The 19073-nt window shown below is 40.0% G+C and overlaps 1 protein-coding gene across 1 annotated transcript in view; it reads right to left on the bottom strand.

Annotated features, from left to right (window-relative positions):
• Positions 1–19073, bottom strand: part of LOC149248001 (soluble inorganic pyrophosphatase-like) — a 99894-nt gene that overhangs the window by 47567 nt on the left and 33254 nt on the right. Inside the window, exons 3-6 of the mRNA XM_089458327.1 lie at positions 2316–2344; positions 1362–1427; positions 980–1087; positions 821–886 (exon numbers count right to left, since the gene is read on the bottom strand). Of these exons, the coding sequence (XP_089314453.1) occupies positions 821–886; positions 980–1087; positions 1362–1427; positions 2316–2344 (269 nt within the window). The remainder of the gene's footprint in view (positions 1–820; positions 887–979; positions 1088–1361; positions 1428–2315; positions 2345–19073) is intronic.

Here is a 19073-nt window from a genome sequence, read left to right as displayed (position 1 = left end):
TCGCTTCATACATTATGATAAAAAGAAAATTCTGATATAGCATTAGCCCATTACAACAATAGGCTGCAGTTTTGGGGAAAACCTTATGTAACCTTGTACATTTTAAAGCCGTTGTGTAGTGCACACAATCTGCTTCTATTGACACCATGGAATGGAGGAAGTGCACAAAGTTGATATTATTTCTTTGATTGGTCATAAATTATTTGAACTTTTTCTTTCCTGAAAAGGATGATTTACCTGAAGTTATGGACAAGGAATGTGCATGTTGTTTATTCGCAATGCACAAAATCATCCTCACTTCAACATTTCATCCTCTAAAATCAAAACACAATAAACAAAAATAGGGCTGAGGAAATCCTGATATCAAGGTGCAAAACTGTTAGATGAACCTCAAGAATGACCCACAGGCATGTGGGTTGTATGTTTGAGAATAAAGGAGCATCTAACAATTACAGCCACAAACAAACTAGACAAATTGAATGCCAGAATGGTTTCCCATAGATGGAAAGCTCCTAAACGAATGAATGGAAACATGTTGAATGGTTCACAAAGAATTGCCACATGTACACCTCGCATTGGCATAAATGTTTAGCACTGATTTCTAAGGTGCCTTTGGATTTTTGAACCTCTCAAAGGTATGAAGGAGTCGGACAGTTCAATACATAGTGATGATGTATCGAAAAAAGAGGCAATGTTCTATGTAAAAGCACATATTCTTTACGACTGGAAGAAGTGTTCCAAAATGGAGCCCTGTATAGTCATTCTTTGTTTTAATTTGCAAGTGTAATGTTTAAACAAAATTCTAATCATAATATAATACCTGATCAATCATAGGCATCAACCCAATAGCTCTGGCTCTAAGAAAACACCCTGGCATTATTGGCTCCTACACAGTAATAATAAAACATGACAATTAGACACAATCCTCTTCCAAAGACATTGCAAACAGACATCATGTCTAATTATGCCATGTATATACCTGCATCAAGACAAGCACATCCATGGGATCACTATCTTCACAAATGGTGCGAGGGATAAAACCATAGTTGTGAGGATACACAACTGAAGAGTATAACACACGGTCAACCTGGATTCCAAATATATTAGAAAAATAACAACATGACCGTTTTATTAAAAAATGACTTCTAACATTACTATTTTATTAAAAAAAGCTTTCTTCGTGATTATAATAATTGTGTCACAAATAAATAATTAATGATTATTAGATAATATTATTTTATTAGTAAATAATGAATGCTGGTATGCTGATCTTATCAGCATTCCATAAGGCACTTTCTCAATGAATCCATATAAAGCCTCAGGGAAACCGTTCTTATATATCTTAAGTGATTAAATTTTACCTTTATTAGTCCAGTTTTCTTGTCAAGCTCATACTTAACCTTGCTACCCTTTCCGATCTCCACAACCTGCATACAGTCCTTTCAGAACGATTTTTATTGCATTATATTGTCTAATTCCAAACTGGTAAACAGAAATACAGCGCTAATAGTGAAATCAGAGATTCAAAAGTAAACAAATGTAACTTGTAAGACAGATTTCTACAAACAAACAAAACACATCGGAAAACAAATACAAAGAGAAAACAACTATAAACATTAATCTGGTCACTTGAATGATTAAATTCTGCATAAATTTGCATGGTGTATTGAGGTCAACATATTCAAGTGCTATCTGAAATATAAACATGATGTCTTTCTGTTAAATTTCACTGGAGGTAAAGTAACTGAAGAAGAAATCTGATGCAAAGTAAGTGCACAATGGATAGTTGAAGAGAAACACCTTCTAAAGGCTCAAGCAATAAAATAAAATAATATAACACAGTTAAACTAACGCCTCGAAAAGTATTCTCCAAACATGCACTTCACATTGAATTTCCATTGAATGTATAGTATATACACCATTACAATTCGTACAAAATTCTAAATACACATTTAACAGATGTCAGAATGTTTTGTCATATTTATAGCCTGGAGTTCCTGAGTAACACTAATAACAACTTAACACTACAAGAAAAATACAGAAAATTAGAATCAAGGTATAAAAAAATATTATGAGAAATTCTTTACGCAAAAATAGTGTTTTAATTTAGTGTCCCTTTTAACACCGTGACAATGTTCATATACCAAAAATTTCTTCAATGTCTAAAACCGAAGACATACGAAACACTTTAGATATCCTCTTCAATGGTGACTGCCCTTTCCTGTCCTATTATTATTGTAAAGGCAGGCATTTTGAATCTAATTAATTTGTATGACATAAAAATAAAGATCTGAACTTTTAGAAACTGAACTCACACAATTGAAAACTGAAGGAGCTCCAGGTCCTGCAAGTCCCATGTAACCACAATGTCAATGAAATAGTCAGAGAGAAACGCTAACTTATAAAAAACTAAGAAAACACATTTAGAACAAGATTATAGTCCAGGCAGATTTGGAAAGTGTAATCAAGCAAACACCTTGGTATTCATCCTTTATTCAAATAAGTAGACCGCAAAAAGGACAGGCATTCACTTGGACCATCTTGATATTCACATTCTCCTAATGTTTGACACACAAGCAATGTCCAGAATTCAAGAAGCCTGCCACTTGGTTATTTAAGCTTAAGTTTTGAATGAGAAAAATAATTTGTAGAAGTGCTTGCTTATGGTAATTATACTTTTGTGATCCCAAAACTGAATCAGAATTATTTTAGCAAGAAAAGCTTGAGGATGACTTTGGAAATCCTGCATGATGGTAAAATGATAGCTACAGCTGGAGCCTGCAGATACCTCAGTCCATTTCTAACATTTTTCATTCATACTTTATAGTTGGCTGGACACTTTTATTGCATGGCCTCTGAAGGATTCTTTCATTGATGAGTTTGAAGCACCTTAGCACATTCTCCTAGGGCACACTTCACATGGAGAATATTTTATGATTGGTTGAGTGGTTGAGGTAGTTACATGGCACATTTTTTCTAGGGCACACCTCTCCTAAGTGCTCTCTCCTTTATATTGCATGGATATTTCAAAAACACTAGGCATCTTTAACCTTCACTGGAGAAAGCCCTCAGCTTTTTGACTTGTCATGTATCTATGATTTTATTTGGGGTCGTTATGGAGGTTATTATTGGGATGCATGTGGCACATAAGGTGAGTCATATCTGTGGCTTAGCATGCTCTTCTACTTAGTCTAGTCCTATTTTTGGTGATTATTCTGAGAGGGCACACCTGTGGAGAGTTTCTTCTTGCTATTTGTGGATATTGTTGGAGGCTGCACTTGTGGAGACATCTCTTGCTATTCTTGGAGATATATATATTATTATTTCATGGAGTTTTGGCATGGTCGAAACCCTAATTCGTCTTCATCCTTTGGATTTGCTTTGTGGAGATGGTCCACTTGCTATATTGGGGTTTTGATTACATCTTTTCCTGTGGAGCACTCCATCCGCTTGGCATCTTACATATTCATCCATGAAGTTGATTACCTTGTAAATCACACATGTGGAGTGGTTGCATGCACGCATACCTTTGGAGGTTGAATTCGATGTAGACACTTGGTATTTGACTTGGTTTGATCCGTATAATTGGTGGTGTGCCCTCTTCATAAGAAATATTTGGTCCATAGTACTACTATTTCTGGATGGGGTCCAATTGCCTTAGAGAAGCTATTTTGCACATGTTGTAACATGGTCAAACGTGGATTTGAGAGGATATTAACTACATTATTATAATATTTCTTTAACTTGTTATGGAGTTAGATAGAGAGATAATATATGTTATTGTATGAGATATTTAACTCACTCTATATAAAGAGGAGTTTCAACTTTCTCTCCATTTTATTTTATAATTAAAAATTTTGGGGATTGAGGAGCTCTCACCTTGGATGGGGTCCAATTGCCTTAGAGAAGGTATTTTGCACATGTTGTAACATGGTCAAACGTGGATTTGGGAGGGATATTAACTACATTATTATAATATTTCTTTAACTTGTTATGGAGTTAGATACAGAGATCATATCTGTTATTGTATGAGATATTTAACTCACTCTATATAAAGAGGAGTTTCAACTTTCTCTCCATTTTATTTTATCATTAAAAAAATTTGGGGATTGAGGATCTCTCACCTTGGATTTCATTTTGTATACCACATGCATGCAACCTAATTGAGAATTGGAGGTGCCTTTTTCATTTGATGTGAGGCTTTATTGTGCACTTATACTTCATGTGTTGATTTTGTTTAAGGAAACCCTTGTAGCATGTTGTGACTGCCTTTATAATGAACCATATTTTGGATAGAGTAATGTGAGGTTTCGACCCTCTTATTCTTATTTTTGTTATGTTAGCCTAACAAACAATAAACCCATTTTTTGCTAGAATAACATACGCTCACATTCATGACAAATGCTTAAGTACGGCACTTATAGCCTTCCAAGATAGTTTTCTGTTATAAAAATCGGCAAGCTAAGGCTAATTTGCGGCATGCATAGCATCCCATATTGCCTTACATTCTCACGTACATGCTCTCTTTGATTTATGCTCCCATGGTGTGATTTGCCCAAGGTGTGATTAGGCACTTGGTCTAGGGGTTTATAACTTTATACCATTATATTCCCTTCTCACACCACTCATTGCACTTCTACTACAACCATTTGTTTTGCTTAGGATAACCTTTGACAAAATCACTTTGGGCCTCCACTCTATAGCCTTAGCAATCCTATCTTTGGGGAAGCCCACCATAAGTTGGAGAACAGCCAACCAAACTACAAGGAAAAGCCAGTGGGATGACAATGGGTAGCCTTCCTGAGTGTACACAAAACTAGCTCCTTGAAGCTTAGGACTTTACATCATATGGGGGTGCTACATTTTGTTGTAACAATTTTGGCGTTGTTGTTGAGGATAAAGTCATTTTTCCATACTGTGTAGATTTGCTACATTGTTTTATGAGCACTTGTCTTGAAAATATCCTGCTCATATTGAAACTCCATATGTGATGCCTTTCTGTTTTGGAGGTGATGATAGCGAACAAACACTTAAAGAACACACCTTGGTGACCCCACATTTCAGATTTTGCTGAGCTATGATGATTATGTATATTTCACTGAGGTGCTAGGTGCATGTGGGGTTCTCATTAACCCAAGAGGGGATTTCGAATGCTCCTAAGCTTGGAGTCTAGAAATTCTTTCTAACAATCTCACAAATGCATATGCCCTTCTGCAAGGATTAAGGATTGCTGCTTCAGTAAAGATCTAGAATTTGACTTTGGTTGGAGACCCAAAGAACGTCATTCAACGTAAGGTTCTTGACACAAATCGCATGGACTATCTATTAGCATTGGTGTTCATTAGAATTCAATCAGCGTTAACCAACATTTTGAAAGAAAAATTTTTTCATGTGTTACGTGAAAACAGCCAACTGGCAGAAAACTATGCTAACAAAGCCACGTGGGAAAATTGGGAAAATTTGTTTTGTCAATGGAAGGACTTATTTTCAACCAATCCCATGATCAAGAAACAAACAAAACAGCACAATTGGAAATTGTTATGGGCATCCTGGTTAAGTAATAGAGGCATATCACCAAGTTGGACGTAGAATGCAAAGCTCTATGTTGCACTCTTTGTAAATTGTCTTGGGAGAACCAAGTTGGCCTCTCTGTGATCAAAGAAACATTGGCAACTAATCAGAACAATAATGGACCAGTGCACATTCTTCCATACTTGAATGAGCAGGTCCAAGGCAATGATAATGCAGCAACGGATGGAGTAGTAGATTAAGTCAGCAACAACCCTATCTCCAATTAAGTTTTTATGTTTTTTAGAAGAATAAGGCTTCTAGGGACTTTTTGTAGAATCTATGCAGTCAAGTTTCATCTTGAAATTTTGTCTACAGAATCATTGGAACTAGATACTCTCTGGTAGGATTCAAGTTACATTATGATCTATAGCTATAGGTATTTAGACTTTCAAATGTAATCTTGCTACAATCAATTGATGCAACTTTTTTGCTTAATAAAAATATATCTATTAGTTCTTGTTATAACCAAAAATTGATTATGTGTATTTCAAATTTTTTTGAATTGAAATAAAGAGGCATGGCTCCATTTTGTAAGGAATTTGAAACAAAATTGCTTGGTCCTTTAGATTCTCATGTATTCATGAATATCAACCCGAGTTCTTGCTACCCACCAAAAGTGGGTAACCGATAGGAGAAAAAATTTCTCCCATTTACCAACCAGCCAACGAACAGCCCTACGATGGCCCACATGTAATATTCATAAATGGAAATTAACAGCAAATACCAAAGCAATGTACTAGGAACAGCAAAATAAATAAAAACCATAGCCACAATCAGTACACAATAGACACCAGTGAAATACTCTGAACTAATTTATTGAATAAGTGGAACTGGGTACATAGAATGAGCTGAAATGATAGAACATGGTCTTGCTAAGAAAGCTATGCAAAACCCTGAAGAGACATCTCTAACCCAGATGAGGAATGGCCTGGAACAAGAAATGTGCACTGCCCAATGAGTAATCTATTGTTGGATGGAACAATGATCTCAGGGCTGAATACTCCTCAAAATGCTCTGAAAATTTAGCCCCAGACTCCTCTCCCAAAACCCAAAAAACTCAGAAAGGGTTTGACTCCACTCCAAGCAATGAGGAAGCCCTCCAACAGGGGCGTACGACCCAACTGGTCTACTGTGCATACCCTGTGAGAAATATGTTGGAAACAATCCCCCAACTCTAGCTCTGATAAATCCTCCCCAAATCAAAAAATCAGCCTTGGAAGACCCTACTCCTTGGCACCTCAAGCTCCCAACAGCCCTGCTCCAAAGCCTGTGCAAACTCTACCTAGTAAGGTCCACGCACTACCAGAAAATAGGAAATTCAGCCCTCAGAAAAGGCCCAAAGCTACACCAGCAAAATGTCACCAGAATCCCGACTCCAAAATAGGAAATACTCCTGCAAACGTTGTCCACCCAAATCACTTAAGCTAGCCCGGGAAACTACTAACTACTAAGTCGATTTGCCTCTGCGCCAAGGAAATGTGCACCACTGGTTCAATCTGCTGGAAATGATGCGCTGTGGAAGCCTCGGAATGAGCTCCCCAAATTCACAACTAGGGAGACACTCGAAGTTCTTCGAAACTAGTGTGGATTTTTCTTGAAATCCTTGTGCTCAACAACACTCCAACCCTTGCGTTGAACAGCTCCAAGAGAGGTTCGATTTTGAAGTGCAACAGTCAAAAGATGAGGAGAAATGCTTCCTTGTTGCCTTATATAGTAATGGGCCCCATTATCTCCCCTTGGTGCCCCCCACAATCCACAAACTCATCCCCCTTCCTTGAGGTCTGAATTGCCTCCTTTGGTGGCCCCCACATTCCATTAAGAGTTCAATTTTCCCTCTTGGTGTGTATTGCCATCTGTGGGTGGTATCATAGGAGAAATTTTTTTCTCCTAGATGGTCCTCAGTGGGTAGCCAACAGCCCCTTGCAGCCACCAAATAGCTCGATATGCCTCTATCTCTGCCACCTGAGCCAACCATGTGGTCCCTCGCCCATTTGTTATGATCGTATGTTTGAAGGTGGGCCTCCCGACCCCAAAGGTATGACTTTTCATCGGTATAGTTGAGTAATTTTGTTTACTTATCATGGACACTTTTGGGCATGGATTTGTGGGGGGATTCGGTGGAAAGAGTGGGCTAGGTTTGTACTCTTGTCTCCTTTGCCCGATTTGGTGGTTAGCCTTGTATCCTAGTCAATGTTGCACGAAGCGGGAGCGAAGCGGAAGCGTTTTTTGGAAGCGGGGACGCCGAAGCGTCATTTTCCAAAAATCTAGGAAGCGAAGCGTCCGCGGAAGCGTCTGCTATATATATATATATATTTTTTTATATTTTTTTGCATTTATACTCAAAACAAACATCCCAAATACCAAATTAATTGTAGAAGACATGAAAACATGCATATTTTTGCATAAATCAAGATAGATATGGCATCCATGATTCCATTGTAGTTACTAGTATGTACAACAATCATCTATATTCTAGCTATTACAAACATACATCAAATTTTTAAGCATATTATAAAACATAAAACATTTAAGCATATTATAAAACATAAAACATAGAGCATATTATGATTTATCTAGCAAGTGAGCAACTGTCAACATTTGTCATGTCCAAAATTCAAATAATAATGTTTACAAGATATGTCACTTGGTCACCGCCAAGCCAAAAAGGTTCAAAATTCAAATTCACAAGTCTACAAGTCTAATGAGTAATCTATGACAAAAAGTAGTAGATTGTGAATATATCTACTAATCTCTCCTCCTTCCACCACGAATAGAACGTGGTGGCGGGCCTCCACGTGGTGGCAATGAAGAAGATGGTGCCTGTGGAAGTCGTGGCACTGAAACTGATGAAGAAGAACCCCCTGCTGATGGTGTTGAACCATGGAACCTAGGAACCAAGGGACCAGATGGGGGTGGGGGTGGTGGATATCAACACGGTCATCATCATCCTAGAATCGCTCAAAAAATTCATGCAAAAAAAAAAACACTAACAAAAAAATTAAAAACATGAATTAGAGAAATGCTTTATAAGGGAAAATTGGAAAATTCATACCACAATGGACATACCTGGATAAGAGCATCCTCTAATTGCTCTAGTCACAACACTCCATCCTCCAAATTGGGCTCCTCTGGATTCTTGTCCCAAATCAACAAGTCTTTATTAGACTTTGCATCTTCACAGTAATGGGACAACAATCGCAAGTTGTAATGAACATAAACCAAGCTCTCTGCCCGGTCTAAACTCAACCTGTTCCTTTTAACACTGTGGATGAAAGAATAAGAGCTCCAACACCTCTCTACAGAAGAAGTGTTTACCACCTGTGATAGCACCCGCAATGCCAAACTCTGTAGAAGTGGAGTACCCCCTCCATGCATGTTCCACCACTCAAGAGCAGAAAAAGTCTCTCGATCTTTAATTGCATGCATGCTCCCAAATGGACCAGTGTTGAGCGTATAGTTGCTCACCTGTCTCCGTACCAATGCAGCCTCCTCCTCATCAGGGATTAATTTACTCAATGCAGCCATATATTTATTGTGAACCTCTTGATCTTGGTGTGGTTTTCTCCTGCTTCCCCCCCCAGGTGCTGGTGTTGAAAGCCATGATGGATGATAGTATTTAGGTGTCAAAACATATGCTAATGCATGTAATGGAACATTTAGCATTTCCCATCGGTTTTCCACCTCTACACGAATATAATTGTACAAGGTGGTATCTCTAGGCTCAACAATGTCTTTAATCTGCCCCAACATGCTATCCATTTGCTCATACACCTCCCCAATTACTGGTCGATCTGAATCTGCAAACTTGATCATGTAATAAATTGGTTTGGTGAATTGCAAAACATATTTAACCTGTCCCCAAAAGTAACTGTCAAGAACAGTGTCCTTGACTGCATTAGCACCATCTATGTCAGTGTTAATTTCATCCCATGTTTCAACACACACCAGATTAGTTAAAGCTTGTCTCACCTTCACTAGCCGCCTAAAGGTGAGGTAATAACTAGCAAATCTTGTCTTTGCAATTTTAAGCAATTGCAACTTGGAGTAAGTGCCATAGAAGTAGTTTACCCTTGTATGCCCTGTGATGAATTTAATGAGCTGCTTCCCTTTCCTGTAAACCTCAGCAATCCACCCACATTCTTTGTGTTTCACAATATCATGCATCAAAAGGTTCAATGTGTGAACCAGGCACCCAGACCAAAAGATGTGTGGATGAGTACACTCAATAATTTTTCTTGTTGCCTTACAATTTGCTGCATTATCTGTGATCACTTGAACCACATTATTCAGACCAACATCTCTGATTGATTTCAATAGTAGATCTGCAATGTTTTGTGCAGATGCAGTGATGGAGGAGGAGTCATGACATGCAATAAATACTGCACCACTAGAAGAAACACCAAGAACATTTATCAAATGTTGGTTTCTAATATTTGTCCACCCATCTGATACAATGGATACCCCAGAATCTACCCACTCATTTGTAAAACGTGTCAAAGCTCTTTGAACCTTAGCTTTTTCTCTTTCTAATAACATTGTTCTAGCTTTCTCATAGTTGGGGGCCTTGTATCCTTTTGGGGCTTCATTGATGACCTTTACCATTTCATGCCAATAGGGAGAGCGAAGCACATTGAATGGTACACCGCAAGCACAAAGAAAATGGACTATCTTTCCATCCACATCATCCCTCCCAGCAACATTAAGGAAATCCCCTATTGTTCTTCTACCTCCAGAGCTTGCAGAAGTACCATGAGGAGATGAGCAACTACCAAATTTAGAGGTTGCACTTGATTCAGAATGAGTTTTTTGTTTCTTGTTTTTTTGTTGTGCAGCCATCTCTATTTGGATGTATTTTCTTCTTTCTTCAGTTGAAATGTTTGGGCAAATTTGTACCCCCACAGAACCCTTTTTTTCATCACTGTCCAGCACCCCACAAAGATGCCTCCTCAGACGGGTATATGAACCACAATATGGTTTTCCTCCATGACAACCATGAGGGCACACAAATTTGTAAGATCCACCACCCTTTCCCCCATCAAGTTTGGTCACATAGTTCCACAAGGGTGTTGATGTAGCTTTCCCATCTTGTGTTTCAGTGTCCCCTTCAAGTTCATCCCCTTCCTCTTCAAACCCTTCCTCCTCATCATACATTGGGTCACTACTATTAGGACCATCACCAATGTCCTCTTCTGTTTCTTCCCTTCTATTCCTCACCCTTGCCATCATTAAAACCAAGAGTGGAATGATACATAGAAGCCAAAAGAACACCATCTTGGAATATGGATATAGGTGGTGGACAACGGCAACCTGTAAATAAAGGAGCAAGTAGAAACAATGGGAAAGAGTAGGAGAGGGAGGAGAAAAATACAAAAAAAAATTCAAAAAAACAAGGGAGTTTGGGGTTTGAACCTACCTCTTTAGCTCTTGTAGATGAAGTCCTCCAAGCTCTTGCTCCAAGCTCCTCCTCCTTCTCCTAGCTCCTCCTTCTTCACTCCTCCAAGCTCTCCTCTCTTCTCCTCTCCTTTCCTCTCTTCTCTTCTCCTCTCCTCTCTTCTCTTCTCCAACTCTCATAAACTCAAAGTGAGAAAATGAGGAATGAATGGGGGCTTTATTCTTTTCATTCCTCACCTTAACCTCACTCTAACCTCACCCTAACCCACCCCCTTAAGGTTGAGTGAACATAACTTAAAAAAAAAATTAAAAAAAAATTGTTTTTCTCCCTTGGGCGCGCCCCTTTCCGCCGAAGCGTACGGAAGCGTGCGTGAAGCGCACGCTTCCTGCTCCGAAGCGCCACGCTTCGGCGGCCCGAAGCGCCGTACGAAGCGCGCTTCGGAGCCGGCGCTTCGGAAATTCCAGGAAGCGCTAAAAATTTCACGAAGCGCGCTTCCAAAATTCCGAAGCGTGCTTCGTACGGCGCTTCCGTACGGGGCGCGCTTCGGAGCTTCGATCCGGGGGGGGGGCGCTTCGTGCAACACTGATCCTAGTCCTATGGGATCTCCTTTACTAGCAATTAGCTCTAGAGCTGGCACTACATGGGAAATCATGATTTTGGTTGCGTGGTCCCGCTTCCCGACACCATATACATCACCCCTCTATGCTCATTTTAACCCCATTTATCACTTTTCTCATCCAGGTCCACATTTGTCCACTAGGTCCACAAAGGGTTAGCCTCACCCTCCCTACCCACACCATGGGTTGGGCCTGAAACGATGCCCTGGAGGTTGATGCAGCTAAAAGAAAAGAAAAGAAAAAGCATAATTTGGCCTCTCAACAGGAAATGTACCATAAAATGCAAAAGTTGTTTGGGACATGCACATTTAGCACGTGGGCAAAAGCCAAACATGAGAACTACCCCTTATCTATGGCCATCACGCTAGTTCCTATGGGCCCTATATGAGTCCCCCTCCACATTAAGGAACCCATGATTGTCCCAAGCCTTGGTGGGCAATGAACTACCCCACCTTAAAGGGAGTATTTATTGTTGTTTCCTGCACATCATGCTCTCATGCCCTAGAGCCTCGACTAGTTATAAAAGAAAATCAACAAAAGGCAAAAGGCATATGAAGAAGGGTGGAAAAACAAAGGTTGGGGTAACTCATGCACCACGATTGCTCCTTCTTACACTCATATACCAAAGTGTGGGCTTCCCCTATTATAGCTACCCTTGTACCATGGCATGTGGCTTGTAGCCTTCCCCTGATCCCCACTCCATTCCATCATTATATCACATGACAACTACCACTTGATAGATGTACCATGGACATGTCACCCCCTTTAAAGGTTGAAACCACTTAATAGGGTCCTTGGTTAACCCCCTTATTGAGCTTGGAGACACCTGTACATGCCAAAGCCCACTATGGAAGGGCATGCCATTATGAAGTGTCCACTTGTGTTTCATGATTTGTAAGCTCATTTACTTGATTACTCTATTGATTTGTTGTATCAGAAGGCGAGGGGATGCAATGGATCTTATGCAGGATTGCATATTGTTCTCCATTTGGGGTTTGGTACCCCTATACGGGGTTCAAGCCCTCTAGAGGGCCACAGTGGCACGTGTAGGGTGACCGTAGAGAGCCATGGGCCTCCACCATAGCAAAGAGCACTTCATGGATCCCCAGCGACATTCAATGATCGCTCATGTTCCACCTTTTGGGTGAGGATGATGCACCTATATCACCACGCCCAGTCGGCTCCACACTTGTACCACACTTGGCAGAGGTTCCAGGGTCCAGATGAGGATGTGTCTCACCGCGGGAGACAAAAGGAGGGCATATGTCATCATTCTAGCCCTTACAGATGGTTTACAAGCATTATTAATCCACTTGGAGACCCATGAGGATGTCATTGTGCCCCCACACCCACTTGGGGACACCACATGTGACTTGCTTGGATATCAAGGGGCCAACCCCTTATTATGTTTGGAGTCTATTCTCACCTTAGCACACTTTGGACTCCACTAGGCCTTCTCAATGGCCCAACGACTCATTATGTTTACTATTTTGCCCTCTTGAGAGGCTTATCTTTCTATTTTGGAGCTATCTTGGTGGGCTTGTCACCAAGGGATGTTATTATTGCACATTATTTTATTATTTGGGGCTTAATTAGGCCTAATTAGGCAAATCAAACTCTTTAGGAAGGATATAAATAGATGAGAGGCTCATTCATTCCTCTCATCATCACTTGGATTGGATTAGTATCTCTTGAGAGATTTTCGCACTTGTTTCTAGGATGAGATTTTTGGAGTTTCTTGATGCACTATGATGTTTGGATTTTCGCTATTGTCTTTGGAGCTTCTTTCTAATGTGAAGTTGATGAATGGATATACTATCTCTCTCATGTAAGTGAAATTTTAATGTTATTCCTGTTATCTTATTTGTCTAATGCATGGTAGTATTATCACTATTCTTGTATGGGTTAAAGTAATGTGAAATTCTTCTAGAAACCTTGAATAAGTGATTTAATGCATGCGTTGCTCCTTGAGAGGGTGGGTGAATGTACTTAGAGGCACCTCATAAGGTTGAAAGACCTTGAAACTTCATCTCCTTTGCAAATTTGAGGTATAAAACCCTAATGACCTAGTTGTTGCACTTAGAAATGCTAGCGAAGGTGAATTAGGGCTCCTTAGCATAAGAAAATCTTCGATCTAGGTGTATCTTGACTCCATTAAGCCCAAGAAGCAATGCATTGATCCTCGCATCCCTTTGGTGGTCAAAATTACCTTTCTTTTCTTCATCACCTCAAATTCTAGGCCTAACCCTAGTAGGTCACCTAGGGCATCAAGCAAAATTCTTTGTAGCCATCCAAAACCCTTGAATTTTGGTCCACTACTGTGCTAGGGTTTTCTCAAGAGGTCCTCCAAGTTTGAGGCAAATCCAACAGTGGAATCCCGAGATATAGCAAGCCCTAGCCATAAGACCATATCTTTCCCTAGGTTGATTTGGGTTAGTGTCCTCACTTGGATTATTGCATTGAAAATTCAAAAGAGAATTTGTCCTTTGATCCTATTCTCCTCCCTAACCTGGTCAAGCCCCTCTAGTGTTGATCAACTCCACATCCTTGACCTAGTTTGGGTCCACTTTGATTCTTTGTGGTCCCACACATTTATAACTCAAATTCCACAAGGATTGCATAGAAAACATTTCTCCACAAGGATTCCTAGGTCAAGGAAGCTTCTCGTCAAGGGATATTCCTAAAATCTAGGGTTAAGTATCCTCTTAACCCTTCCTAGAGAGCCCATCACCTTGCTTCTTAAGCAAGTAAGCCATTTAATTGAGTCTCTCTTGTGAATAGGTTCTAGGGATCACTCTCCACCCATTCATTGATCTATTCATCCTTGTGATTCCTCTTATATCGTGTCTCCTCCCATCGGTGAAACTCCGTAAAGAGGAGGGAGCTATAACTGAGGTGACAGTGGGTTATTGCTCCATTGTTGCACCTTGACCTATTAGTTGCTTTATAGGATCCCCTCCTAGGACCCCTGTGAGTTTGAGCAGTAACAAGACCTACTTACCCACTCCTCCTAAGTCCAAAATTCCCAAAATTGTCTCCAACGCCAAAAAATACAAAATTGTGCTATACTTAGCAATTTATGGGATAGGGGATATCACAGTCCTTCCTACCAAAATTTGCTTATCCTCAAGCAACTGCAACGTTGGGTGTTGTAACACCTGCTCTCCCTCTCATGTAGCATCCTCCTCAGGTAAGTCCTTCCATCTAACAAGGAACTCCCTGATGACCCTGTTCCTGAGCTTCCTTTCTCACACCTCCAGAATGGCTTCGGGAATAAGTACGAGATGTCCTTCCCCATCCAAGGGAGGTAGCTCTGTAGAAGTTGATACCTACTGCCCCAAAGCCTTTTTCAGGCATGACACATGGAACACGTTATGCACCTTGCTCCTTGGTGGAAGCTCCAACTCATATGCCACCTCTCCCACACGTCTAGTCACCTTGTATGGTCCATAGAAATGAAGCTTGAGCTTCTCAGCCCCCATTTGCTTGAGAGTCTGTAGTCGATACCGCTGTAGCCGTAGATAGACCAAATCTCCAACCTCAAATTGCCTCTCAACTCGGTGGTGATCTGCATAGACCTTCTTTTGATTTTGCATAGTCCGTAAGGTGTCCTTGAGAGCCTTAAGTATCTCTTGGCTCTCTTAGATCCAATCCCTTAGGGCCCTGCTATCTCCAAACACCATGTCAGCAAAAGATAAAGCATCATAAACATAAAGAGCTCTGAAAAGGGACAAATTTATGGACATATGTAGCCAAGGTGTAGCCACTTCACCCATGCATGTTGTTGCCCTGTCACATACATTCTCAAGTAGCCTTCCAGCCACTTGTTCACTTCCTCTGTCTACCCGTCTTATTATGGATGATAGCTCATGCTAGGAATGAATTTTGTGCCCACCAATCTAAAAATATCTTGCCAAAATCCCCCCATGAATCTGCTATCTTTGGCACTTACAATGGTCTTAGGGAGACCATGGAGCCTGAACACCTCCCTGAAGAATAGTTCAGCCACTTGTGAATTTGAATAACGGGCAGGAATGGCAAAGAAATGGGCAAATTTGGTCAACAACTCCACCACCACATAAATACAATCTCGCCCTTGCACTGTTGGAAGTCCTGTGATGAAGTCCATGGAGATACTCACCCACTTCTGCTCCAGAATAGGGAGAGGTTGAAGCAACCCGGCTAGATGTGTATGCTTCACCTTATTTCCTTAGCAAGTGTCACACTCCTACACATGCCTCAAGGCATCCCCCTTGAGGTCCCTCCATGTGAAACGCTCCCTGAAAGCCCTATAGGTCTTCAGGAAACAGGGATGACCTACAAGAGATGAATCATGTGCTACCCTCGAGATCTTCTCCCAAAACTGAAACCCAAGAAATAGATAAATTCGGTTCTTGTAGTATATCACCTCACCCATGACCCTATACCAGTCATCCCCAAAAGTACCATCCAAATCTCACACGCCTGTTGGTTCTTGGAGTACTCTACCAAAAGTTGTGCCCTCCAATCCTGCATGATATCCATAAGAAATTGTCGCGGGTCTCCTGGAAAACACATCAACTACCACATTGTGCTTCCCCTTGACGTACTCTATCTCAAAGTCATAGGCTTGGATCTTGTTGACCCACTTTTGTTGTCTGTCATTGAGCTCCTTCTGCTCCAAGAAGAACCGCAAACTATTGTGATCAGTCTTCACCCTAAACTGATTCCCCACCAAGTACTGTCTGAACTTGGCCAATGCATGCATTATGGCCAACATCTCTTTGTCATATACGGAATACAACCCCTCATAGTCCCGGAGTTTCCGACTCTCATAAGTAATAGGGTGACCACCCTGCATCAAAACTGCTCCAATGCCCTCACTCGATGCATCACACTCGGTATGAAGGGTTGTGAGAAATCTGGTAGTGTTAATACGAGGCAGGAACTCATCACTATCTTAAGGCACTCAAAAGCCTCTTGTGTTGTATCTGTCCACTCAATGCCCCCTTCTTCGTGAGATCTGTGAGGGGTGCTACCAACTGTGAAAACCCCTTCAAGAACTGTCAATAATATCTGCATATACCCAGGAATCCTCTCAGCTCTATCACGCTCCTAGGAGTAGGTCAATCCAAAATGGCACAGATCTTCTCTTGGTGAACTCGCACTCCATCCTCGCCAATCAAGTGGCCTAAGTACAACATCTTTGTCAGGGCAAATTCGCACTTAGCCATCTTGTCGTACAATTGTTGCTCCTTGAAAATGTGCAACACCTCCTCCAAGTGCTGCAAATGCTCCTCCCAAGTCCGGTTGTATATCAATATATCAAACAAGTAGCCTAGGGCATCAATGTTAACACATATAAATAAGAATCCTAAGGGTACCCCTGTCGAATGGACCGACCTTACAAAATCTTTTAGGCCAAGGCACTAATCACTACAACAAAAGTAAACTCATTAGTGAAAAGGGTATTTACCATAAACATGCAATAAGAACCAAAGCCTAAGCCGCACAGCATCTTTGAAATGAACGACTACTCCACCTAATCATAAGTTTTGTTAAAGACAATTTTGAGAAAAAGGGACTATTGGCTAGTCTCTCGAACCCACTCCACAACCTCCCAAGTTGAAACCGTAGTGTCAAGAATAAATCTCCCCTAAAAAAACACATATCTTGCTAGGTGATAGGATGCCATGATTTTATAACACATTATGAGCTAGGTGATAGGATGCCATCCCCCAATAGCTTACTGTGAGGCATTCTTCTAAATCAATTTGATCAACTCCTAATTAAGGAACTTTAAAATTCTACCAAAAGCAAAAATTCAATGACCAAGCAATAAAAATTCTCATCAATGGTATCTCACATGGCCTTCTAGAACTCACAAGACCATCCATAACCAATGACTTGCCATTCTACATGGAAGTCAAGGCAGCATACAACTCCTCCCACAAAAGTCTTCATCTAGTCTATTGCAATCACCATTAGAGATTTTGAGGGGAACAACCCTAAAAAAGCATCTCTAGCAACCACCACCTCATCTATTAGAGAATATGTAGTGTCCTATTTTTTTCCTAGTATAGTTTTATTACTCCTATCAAGGGTGATTTTTGACAAGTTATATATATGACAGGTTGATCACTTGATTGAGGAATAATGTTTTATATACACAGTTATATTTCCTTTTATGTTTATGTATGGCAGATTGATCACTGGATTTGGGAACAACGTTTTATATAGTTATATTTCCTCTTATTTGTGGCATCATTGATTATCTGTATTAGATAGTTTTGGTTAAGTAAATGTTATACATATGTTTTTCTGTTTGTATCTGATTTATGAAGCAGGTGTATGACATGGATGTTAATCAAGATTGAGACACCTATACCCATGGATGCTCATGGTTATGCGGAATAGATGGTTAATTATGATTTATGGATGATACGTGATTTGTGTGATTATATATGTCTAATATTGTACTAAGCAAAATGTGGTAGGGTACCTGGTCATTTTCCAACAAGGATGTTCAATTATCAATGACTGTGGAAGTCATTTCTTCAAAACCAAAATCATTGTGGAAGCCATGCACCATTCTGGGTAAAATGTGATTAAATTAATTCCATTATGAAATTCATTTGATTCCTTTGATCTATGAGATTGTAATGTGTGCAGGTCTTTGAACAAGGCCTTACCAGTGAATCATCAGATGGGTAAAAGCTCATAATCAGTACCATAAGGAGAAACACAAAGTTTCAAAGCACAGTAGATGAGAGGGCATGGAAATTAGGGCGTGGAGTCCTAAATCCAAGAAAGAAAAAGACGTGGAGTCTTGTATATTTAGGGCACGGAGTCCTGAATATTAAAAAGATCAAGTTGTGGAATCTTGGATCTTTGGAGTAAATCAAGGCACGGAGTCCTCAATGTACTAAGGCACAAAGATGCATGAAATAGGGGTGCGGAATCCCTATTCTCCAGAATAAAAATACCACTCATGGATGAATTTCCTTAAATAAAAATTCATTCTCACAATTTTGGAATGACTTTTTAAAAATAGAAAGTCATGTCCAGCATCTCAAACACGACTTTCCAAAAATAGTAAATCACCTTACATAAATTGGTAATCAAGCAGAGTTGAAGAAAAACGACTTAACTTATCATTAATCAATCCTAATAGTTCAATCTTGATTGAATCCTCAATATTATTAATATTATTATTATGTTTTATGAGACTATGATATTATTATTAAAAAGGAATTACAAGTCAATTTTATCTCCTCAATCAATTCACACATCTCCTTCATGACTCTCATGGCTCTATGTAACTCTCTCTCTCTCTCTCTCTCTCTCTCTCTCTTTTAAATAATTCATTATACTCTATTTTATGCACTCATCAAAGAATGGCATATTCCTTTTCACTCATTAAAAATATGTCATAAAATATTCCTCTTACGCTCTCTTTAATGCATATGTTACACTCTCCTTAACTAAGGCATGCATACCTCTCCTTAATGGCA

The sequence above is a fragment of the Pinus tabuliformis genome, chromosome 7, assembly GCF_031772625.1.
Source record: "Pinus tabuliformis cultivar Carrire ecotype Pingquan chromosome 7, CPIR1, whole genome shotgun sequence".
NCBI lineage: Eukaryota > Viridiplantae > Streptophyta > Pinopsida > Pinales > Pinaceae > Pinus > Pinus tabuliformis.
This window is presented reverse-complemented; position numbering and strand designations above follow the sequence as displayed.